Raw genomic sequence first — 9,141 nt, forward strand, 5'->3', positions numbered from 1 at the left:
TATGTAACACAGGTTCAAGAATTTCACCAGTTGGAGTCAAATCTCCAAGTATGTCAGTTTCTTGCTGATACGCGCAAGTTCCTCCACCAAATGATCCGAACCATTAACATTAAAGAGGAGGTCCTGATCACAATGCAGATCGTGGGGGACCTTTCCTTTGCTTGGCAGTTAATTGACAGGTAATGTGGATAGCCTGACATTTGTGCTGGATGAAGGCCACTGTGCAAGTCTTCTAACCGGTTACCCTTTTTTTGCAGTTTCACTTCTATCATGCAAGACAGCATAAGGGTAAACCCATCCATGGTTACTAAACTCAGAGCTACATTCTTGAAGGTAAGCAGAGAACAGTGAAACCTCGCTCTCGGCTACTAGGCAAGAGTTGGCCTTCATTATTACCTCATGTGTTAATTCGGCCCAAGATTTCATCCTTTTAGAAAGCGGGATAACGTAAGGATTTTTTATAAACTGAAAATTGTTAGCGATTCTCCTATGAGAGCATAGTTTCAAAAGATGCCAGACGTATTTGAAGTTTGAATTAATAAGTTGAAATATTATACAGAAAATTGTTTTTAAATGAAAGAAGTAAATTTCTTTAAAGTTTTACCAGTATACTAAAAATGTGAATCCCGTGGGTCCCTTATTCCCTAGGTTGAATTATAAATCCTTTTACACACTCATTTTTTTAAATTCTGCATAGCTGGCCCTTGCTCTCAAAATAATTCAGATCATGATAAATGGACAGATAATTTACTCAGTGTCTTCCGATGAAATGACCACATATATCAATTCTGAAGTGCACTTTCTTTCATATGTTAACAGCCCTGTGATTAAGGATGGTTTCATCATTGATGGCGTGTTGGAGTTCAGTTGTCAGCATGTTTTTTTTTCTCTGAGTGGTACATAAAATGATGGCATTGCCTATATGCCATGACATCTCTAATTGGACTCAGTACAATCAAAATGTCTGATTCCCACAGAGGACGAGCTGTCTTCTGTAACACAGTGCCTTTCAAACTTGAGGGCCCAGGAGAATCCCCAGGGATCTCGTTACAACACAGATTGCTGGGCCCTGCCCCCCGGAGTGTCTGATTAAGTCAGTCTGGGCTGGAGCTCAAGAACTGGCACCTCTAGCAAGTTCCCAGGTGATGCTGATACTGTGGGTCCAGGGACCACAATCTGAGAACCACCGCTGTAGCCAAAGACTGTCATTTAAACATTATATTGTTGTTCAAAACTAGTAATAACATTGATGCAGTTTCGTGGTTGCTGCTTTCTTGGGTAAAGCCCAAGGGCTGTGTGATACATTACTATTTCTCGAAAGATCGAGATTTCTGGGACTTGAAAAAGAGAGACAGATCTTGTTTTTCTTCCAGCTTGCCTCTGCTCTTGACTTGCCCCTCCTGCGTATTAATCAAGCAAACAGCCCTGACCTTCTCAGCGTGTCTCAATACTATTCCGGTGAACTGGTGTCCTACGTGAGAAAGGTGAGAAACGCCATCAAGGTGACATTTATTTTATTGGCAAAAATAACTGCTATTTTAAATACAAAAGGTATGCTTGGGGGCCATATAAAAAGTACACTCACGTTTCTTTCCTCTATTAATTTTATTGAAGAAATTTGCAATACCTGAAAATAAACTTATTCTTATGGCAGTGTGGATGTGCAGATGTGGTTTTACTTTCAAAGAAGGTTTACACCTGTTTTTTAAATGCTAGTGGTTGTAATCCCATTTTATAGGTGGAGAAACTGAGGAAGAGAGATTATAATGGCTTCTGTAAAGTCACAGAGCTGGTAGGTAAAAAGTACCAGATATAGAGCCAACATATCCTAGTTGGAATTTAAAGTTTTCAGGGGAAGTTTGGTCCTTGTTTCAAGAACTTACGCTGCAATGTGGAGCCAGACGGGCCTGGGTTCAAAATTTACTTGTGTCACCTACTAGCTGAGTGTTCTACAGCCATGTTACTTAACGTCTCCGACCTCAATCTTTTACAAGTTTGTCATGTGGAAAAGATACATCTTTTTGCAGCATTTCTATGAGGATTGGCCTTATATCTGTGAGCAGGAACATACTCTGTGCCCGAGAGCAGTTATTAAATGAGCGCCTTGAGGTCCCTCATCATCCCCCATTTGTAGACAAATGGCTTTGTACTCACTGGTTCCCTTCTTATTGTCACCTTAGCATTTATCAGCTAAGAAAAATAAAAGAGGCATTCAATTGTTTTTCTGCTTTTCCCTTTCATTAAAGGTCTTGCAGATCATTCCAGAAAGCATGTTTACTTCTCTGCTAAAGATCATAAAGCTTCAGACCCACGATATCATTGAAGTGCCGACCCGCCTGGACAAAGAAAAGCTGAGAGACTATGCTCAACTCGGCCCAAGATACGAGGTGGGTGCCCTTTTGACTCGTGCCTTTGACATTTAAAACCCAAGCCATGAAATATCACAGGTCTGTCACCTGCCATATCCCCAGGACCATCAGACGGATTCTGATCTTTTTCCCTCACTCTCAATGGTTGCGGGAGACCGGCTCCCACAAGTCCAGGGGTTCCCTTAGGTGGAGACAGAGAAGCGCTTTTCAAGAATTAATGTCTCACTTTATTTTTACAGCCTGTCCTTTTTATACTGGGCAGGTAATTATTTACGTCATTGAGCTGTTTTTCCCAAAGTTGTTTTTCCACGTTTAAACCTTTACCCATTAGGAAATTGTTTTCTACATAGTTTCAATGTTCCTTCCTTCCCAGGGTCCATTTTCTTTAGAAGTTTGTTTTTCTCCGAATTTTACTTCCTCACGATGTTTCTTTTGCAGGGTACAGCCAGATCTGTTCTTCACTAATGACTAACTTATCCTAACTATGTATCAATTTCTTCCACTAATGGCCAGAGCTGAGTTCCTGCCTTGGCACTTAAAGGATGTTTACTACTTAGCAACTATTTCAAACACTACTGGCTAAACAGGATCTTTAAGAATTATAAGGTGCATAACTTGTCTATCACTAAGAATCTATCATTAAGGAACTAACAGTAAAGCAGAATTATCATAATATGTCCAAAACTCACTTATTTAAAGAAAATAAAACAATCAATATAAGAAGGGGTGTCAGATCTTTATCCTACTGGGGGCATCCAAAGGGGAATTTAAATTTTTCAAAACATAAAGCAATATCTGTTTCTCAGCCAGAGCTTCAGGATTTGTCACAATAGCAGTGTGATAGGCCATGTCAGATACTGAGGTGCAGCCAGCTCCCAACAAATGGTAACTACGTTTGCTGCGTTAGTACAATCACACCTTTATTCATCCCACTGTCCTGGTGTCATCGAAGGCCTTGCCTGCCTGAGTGTTCTCAGAGGAAGTGGATGGACCTCAGCTGATCACTCTGGTCGTGCATAGTCTTGATGAGTCAGCCCTTATTCTCTTGGGCCAGATGGCCTAGACTTTTCACATTCAGGTTCCTGCTTTGCATCGAACCAGTGGCTCGAAATAATCCATAACCCATTAACCATTTCCTATGGCCAGCCTTTCAAACCCACTCGATAGTTAGGCACCTCAGAGGCCATTTTTCCCAAACACTTCTGCTTTTCTTTCTCCCTAACTTAGAAGTAAAGATGTGAAAATTGAAAATGTGATGCCCATTGTTATCACATTTTATTCCTGTTATCAATTTCACACCATCTAACACAGCTTCCAAAATTACATCATGAATTTAGATTTTCAAGGTTGGAATTTCCACATTTATTCTAAATAAAAAATGTAGCACCTGTCTACCTTATCAGTGTTTCCTGGTGTTGCTTGAAAAAAATGTAGAAGGTAGTAAAGGGCGGATTACCTTCTCAGAGCCTCAAAGAGCCTTTTCTACTTGGAAGGGACCATTCACATCATTAAGTCCTGCCTTCATTTTATGCATGAGAAAATGAGGCCCAGAGAAGGGGAAATGATTGGTCAAAGCTTAAAGAACTATTTAATGTCTAGCAGTGGTCTCAGTGACACCACAAAGCCTCATTTCTGACCAGAACGGGGCACATAAGCATCCTGAAGCTGTGTACTTGTTCCTGTTGTCTTCCCCCGTTCTGGGACCATGGGCTGGTTGTTTTAGCTTCCCCTAGAAATGGAGGGTCTTTTATCTGAAGTACCTCATTAATGTCTTTTTCTTTGTTAAAGGTTGCCAAGCTGACTCATGCTATTTCCATTTTTACTGAAGGCATCTTAATGATGAAAACAACTTTAGTCGGCATCATCAAGGTAATGGCTTTGATGCTGGGCTGTGTGGCCTTGTACTAAGACCCTTGGTTTGGATTACTGTGGTATTTAACCCGTGGGGAACAGGGAAAGACACTAGCATCTCGGGTCCCTTGCTGTTTCACATTCAGCTTTTGATCTTCACTTTACTCATGGATTGATAAAGGAACAGAGCATTACAATCTTCATTTTTCATAATACCTGAGTTATTTAAATCTAAGAAAAATCCATTTTATTGAATCTTTATAATAACAAGGAAAACAAGATGGTTCAGTTCCCTTAGAATAGCTAGTATGCGTGTGCGCGCGCACTCTCTTTCTCTCTCTCTCTCTCTCTCTCTCTCTCTTTGTCTCTCTTTTCCACACTCCTTTCTTTTTAGTATTTTTATGTTGCATCCCAGGTGCAGAGAACTGAGATAATCATACCCCATTGTCATTGTGAGGCCATTGTCAACACTGATGCATGTAAGCGTCTCTCTTTTTCTTTCTCATCTTCTGATACCTATGCCATTCTCATCCCCCATAGCACCCACTCTGTCTGATATGCAAGTATCCTTATTTTTAGTATGTCATGTAATTTTATGTATGCATGTGTTTTTGATTTATCTAAATCATTGAGCTCTGTCTCTTCATTCTTTCTCCAACTTTTCTCACTAGTTACTACTTCTGAAATAAATTCATGTTGCTATGGGTCCGATAGTTGGTTGTCTCACTGTTGCATAGAATTTCATTTTACTTATCCATTGCCCTAGGGACAGACATCTGTGTTGCCCAATATCACACCTACATTCCTCATCATCATGAACATTGTCAAGATGAGTTTCTCTGAAAATGTCCCCACTGCAGACCTGTGCAATCTGCTCGTACACACCCAGGAATGGGTCACTGGGTCCTAGGGCATATTTATGCCTCATTTGTCTCAATACTGCCAGATTGCCTTCTGAAATGACTGTTTCCTGTGTATCTACCCACATTTTTGCCAGTTCTTGTTATTATGCACTTTCAAACTTTCGCTCTCCGAGGGGTATGAAGTGGTATCTCATTGCTGTTTTAATTTATAACCCTATGATACCTAGTGATGTGCCCATTCACAGGGTTCATGGTGCTTGTATCTACTTTTGCGTTTATTTGACATCAGTAGAATCTGAACATTTCTGATTTTTAAACAAATTTATACTTATCAAATTGCCAGATTAACATTTGTGTTAAGAAAATCCAAGAAAATATAGGAAATGACCCTAAAATAGATACGGAACTTTAGTGTGTTTTCCAGAAGTGTGTTAAAAGAGATTCCATTATACCCCTGGACTATTAATAGAATCCACTAAACATGCTGTAGGCCTGATGCCAGTTTAATTCAGTTAATATGCAGAGTGACCAATATAAGAAGGATGTAATAAAACCTAACAATTAGCAATAATTATCAGAGGAAAGACCACTTAAGAAAAGTTTAACTCTTTAGTCACAAGCTTTCAGATAATAAGAGCAGAGGGAATATCACATGGACTGTCTTTGCCAGTCTGACAACTCAGGGCCCTTACTAACCTTTAACCTCCCAATATTAAGGATCTATTTCAAACACTTATAAAAAGCATAAGTTCACTTTCATCAATATGACTTAAAAAACAAGTGAGATATACACAGAGATATAAGCATTTATTGTTAGAGGTAACCAAAAAAATAGAAATAATCTAAGTATTTATAAGTAAGAGAATGGCTGAATATCATGGTGCACTCATGCAATGGATTGCTGCCATTCGAAAAGAATTTGCCCCTGGAAGATTTCCAAGACTTACAGTGAAAAAAGCCAATTGCAGAACGAGGTATGTGTATGTATATATCATCCCATTTAGACTTTTGAAGTTAAATATGTGTTTAAGGACAAATATGCATATAAATGAATACAGAAAGGTCTGGAGGGTCCATATGAAAACTGTTAACTGTTGCTAACTTCAGGGCAGGGGACAGAAATGTGAGGCAGGGACGGTGCAAAGGGGCTTTCTCTTAGTTCTGAACACTTCATGAGTTAGTGAAACTCTAGGAAGAACTGGAAGGTCCATTTGAGACCTTTAGATTCATGAAAACATTTAACTCTTTTTCATTAAATCTGTCCTTACAAGGAACATTTCTTTCAAAACTTCATGTTACTTCTTTGATTTTTTTTCTCATCGATTATATTTACTTATAATTTACCTTTTTATCATAAAATAGAGCATAGATACTGAAAGCTACAGAAACATTTATGTAACTTAATGAGTTGTTATAAGGTAAATACCATTTCTTTTCACCACCACTCAAGTCGAGAGATATAACTGAGCCAGCTCCCACCCCAGTACCCTCCTTGTGTGCCCTGACCCAATCTGTCTCTGTTGATAGTTTTATTATCCAAAAGGAAATCTCTCTACAGTATAGTTTATACTTACCCATTTTAAAAAATATGTCATGTCTTTTAAGTCTGTTTTAATCTCCAGGTTTCTCTGTTCTTTTTTATCTTACAATCCATCTTTTGAAGAACCCAGGGCTTTTGACCCTTGGTCTCTCCCCAGCCTGGATGTTGCTGACTGCATAGTCACAATGTAGTTCAACATGTTTTTCTGGCTTTTGTCATTTCTGCAACTTTTCATTGCATTTGTCTTCCTGGAAGTTTAAATATAATCAAACCCAGATGGACCCCACCAGTTGCTTTTATGACTTTTTAAAAGAATGGTTCTTTACAAATTAAAAAAAAAAAAAAACAAGTCTTGGAATTCAAAGGCGTGTGCATTAAAACTATTTGATGTTTTATGGATCTGATAGGAGACTGTCTTTGGGGAAATAACAAAAGCTTTCTTATTACAGAAAAAAAAGAACCAGCATAATAAACATAAAAAGTTAAATAGCAGATTTGCTTTCTTATTTTATCCCCCCAATTACAAAACCATTCCAAGAATGTTCAAAGAAAAGAGAATTGTCGATATGCAGCGTGGGCCTACCCAAAACTTGAGTTTGTCTGTATGACTATAGATGCCTTGAAAAAACACCCAGAGGAAACACAGTTAATTCAAATGCAGGCCCTTCGTTCCACTCCCTCCTCCAGGTGATAAGAAAAGACATTTTTTACTTTTCATGACATGATTAAAATGTGAGGCAACTTGGAACTTTCCATACCCACCATCTTTGAAATGTCATGTTGTAAAATTATTATCATGAATTTTACCGAGATAAACTGAGTCCTAAAGAGGTGAGTCTAATTCCCTCCTAGCTACACAAGATCATAAGGTACAGGAAAGGAAAACAGCCCTGGTTATTTAGAAAAGAGGCAGAAGAGTGTTTCACAGTGGATCTTGGAGACCGTTTTTCAATTGGATTTCTTCAGGACCGAGCTTTCCTCACTGCCATGTATTACTCTTTGATTTGCACACAGGTGGATCCAAAACAATTGCTGGAAGACGGAATCAGGAAGGAGCTAGTAAAACGCGTTGCTTTTGCTCTTCACAGGGGGTTGATCTTTAACCCTCGAGCCAAGGTACCCGATGACCAAAATGAGTCTGTCCTTTCTCTTTCTCTTACTCAGCTTGCAAAATGGGCTAGAGCACCACTTTTCACAATTGTGAACAAGACCTTTCCTCCTAACGTGGATCTAATATATGATTTTCAGTACAATCAGCAGATGTGCTTTTTGATCCTATTTTGTAATCCATTCATAGTATAAGGAATTCCTGTTCAAAACCAGTACTTCTTTTCTTCACCTGGTGATCCCCAAGTTTAGGAATTGATCTGTTGTTTGTGATTCAGAGTTACTTCCTATAGTTGAAAGAATTGGTTAACCCTAAAGCAGATAGGAACTATAAAGGCTAATTTTTTTTATTTTGCCTAATCTGTTAAGTAATGTGGTCATTTTTCTCAGAAAACTAGGCCCAAAATTTACATATGGGTACTTTTTACCTCAGTAAATTCAATTTAAAATAATTTAAGTGTTTTAAGGTAGATATATTAACATTTATCAAATGATGTGAGAGAAATCATCAACATTCATTTTCTGTATTTTTTTATACGAGGCTTCCTTCCCAAATGAATGAAATCTATTTTTTGCCAAATGTCCGACGTGAGTTACCACTCATCTTAGATGAGACAGGGAAGAAGTATTTCCAAAGCTATCTTAAACTATTGCTGCAGTCTCCTAGGGTGTCATTTAAAGTCCAATATAGACTGTAGCGGTTAACAATCTACTCCAACATAATAGAATTTATGTTTCTCCTTTGCACAGCCAAGTGAATTGATGCCCAAGCTGAAAGAGTTGGGGGCCACCATGGATGGATTCCATCGTTCTTTTGAATACATTCAGGACTACGTCAACATTTACGCTCTGAAGATTTGGCAGGAAGAAGTATCTCGTATTATAAATTATAACGTGGAGCAAGAGTGTAATAACTTCTTAAGAACAAAGGTGTGTAAGTGCATTTTGAATTCTTGACTGTATTTATTATTTCTGACATGCCCTAAACCTCCGAAATGCCAACAACAAAGTTTGTCTAAACAGTTACTAAAAACCAGTTAGCACTAGATAGTTGCAAATACCTTTTCAGCTGTGAGGGTTGCAGAAAACTGTATATGACACCTGACCTCTGGGAGTTTACTGTCCTAAGGAGAAAGCAAACATGATTAAGTGGGTACAGAATGAAGCGGTTTGTTGCCCCTGTTATGACACAAGTGATCAACAATTCAGAAGACTTAATGAGTCAGTAGAATTTGATCAGAACACATTCCTAAGAGTGAAATTGCTGGGTCAAATTGTAATTCCATGTTTAAATTATTGATGAACCACAAAACTGTTTCCCACAGTATCTGCACCATTTTTCTTATCCACCAGGGGTTCTAATTTCTCCACATCCTCACCAACTCTTGTTATTTGCCTCTTTTTTTTTTTT

General features: G+C 38.5%; 1 protein-coding gene across 1 annotated transcript in view; it reads left to right on the forward strand.

Moving 5' to 3' along the window:
• Positions 1–9,141, forward strand: part of WASHC5 (WASH complex subunit 5) — an 87,703-nt gene that overhangs the window by 50,325 nt on the left and 28,237 nt on the right. The window contains exons 11-17 of the mRNA XM_019643429.1: positions 13–179; positions 258–333; positions 1,374–1,484; positions 2,247–2,387; positions 4,158–4,238; positions 7,638–7,739; positions 8,481–8,660. Coding sequence (XP_019498974.1) covers positions 13–179; positions 258–333; positions 1,374–1,484; positions 2,247–2,387; positions 4,158–4,238; positions 7,638–7,739; positions 8,481–8,660 — 858 coding nt within the window. The remainder of the gene's footprint in view (positions 1–12; positions 180–257; positions 334–1,373; positions 1,485–2,246; positions 2,388–4,157; positions 4,239–7,637; positions 7,740–8,480; positions 8,661–9,141) is intronic.

Source organism: Hipposideros armiger, unplaced genomic scaffold (assembly GCF_001890085.2).
Source record: "Hipposideros armiger isolate ML-2016 unplaced genomic scaffold, ASM189008v1 scaffold_78, whole genome shotgun sequence".
NCBI classification, from domain to species: domain Eukaryota; kingdom Metazoa; phylum Chordata; class Mammalia; order Chiroptera; family Hipposideridae; genus Hipposideros; species Hipposideros armiger.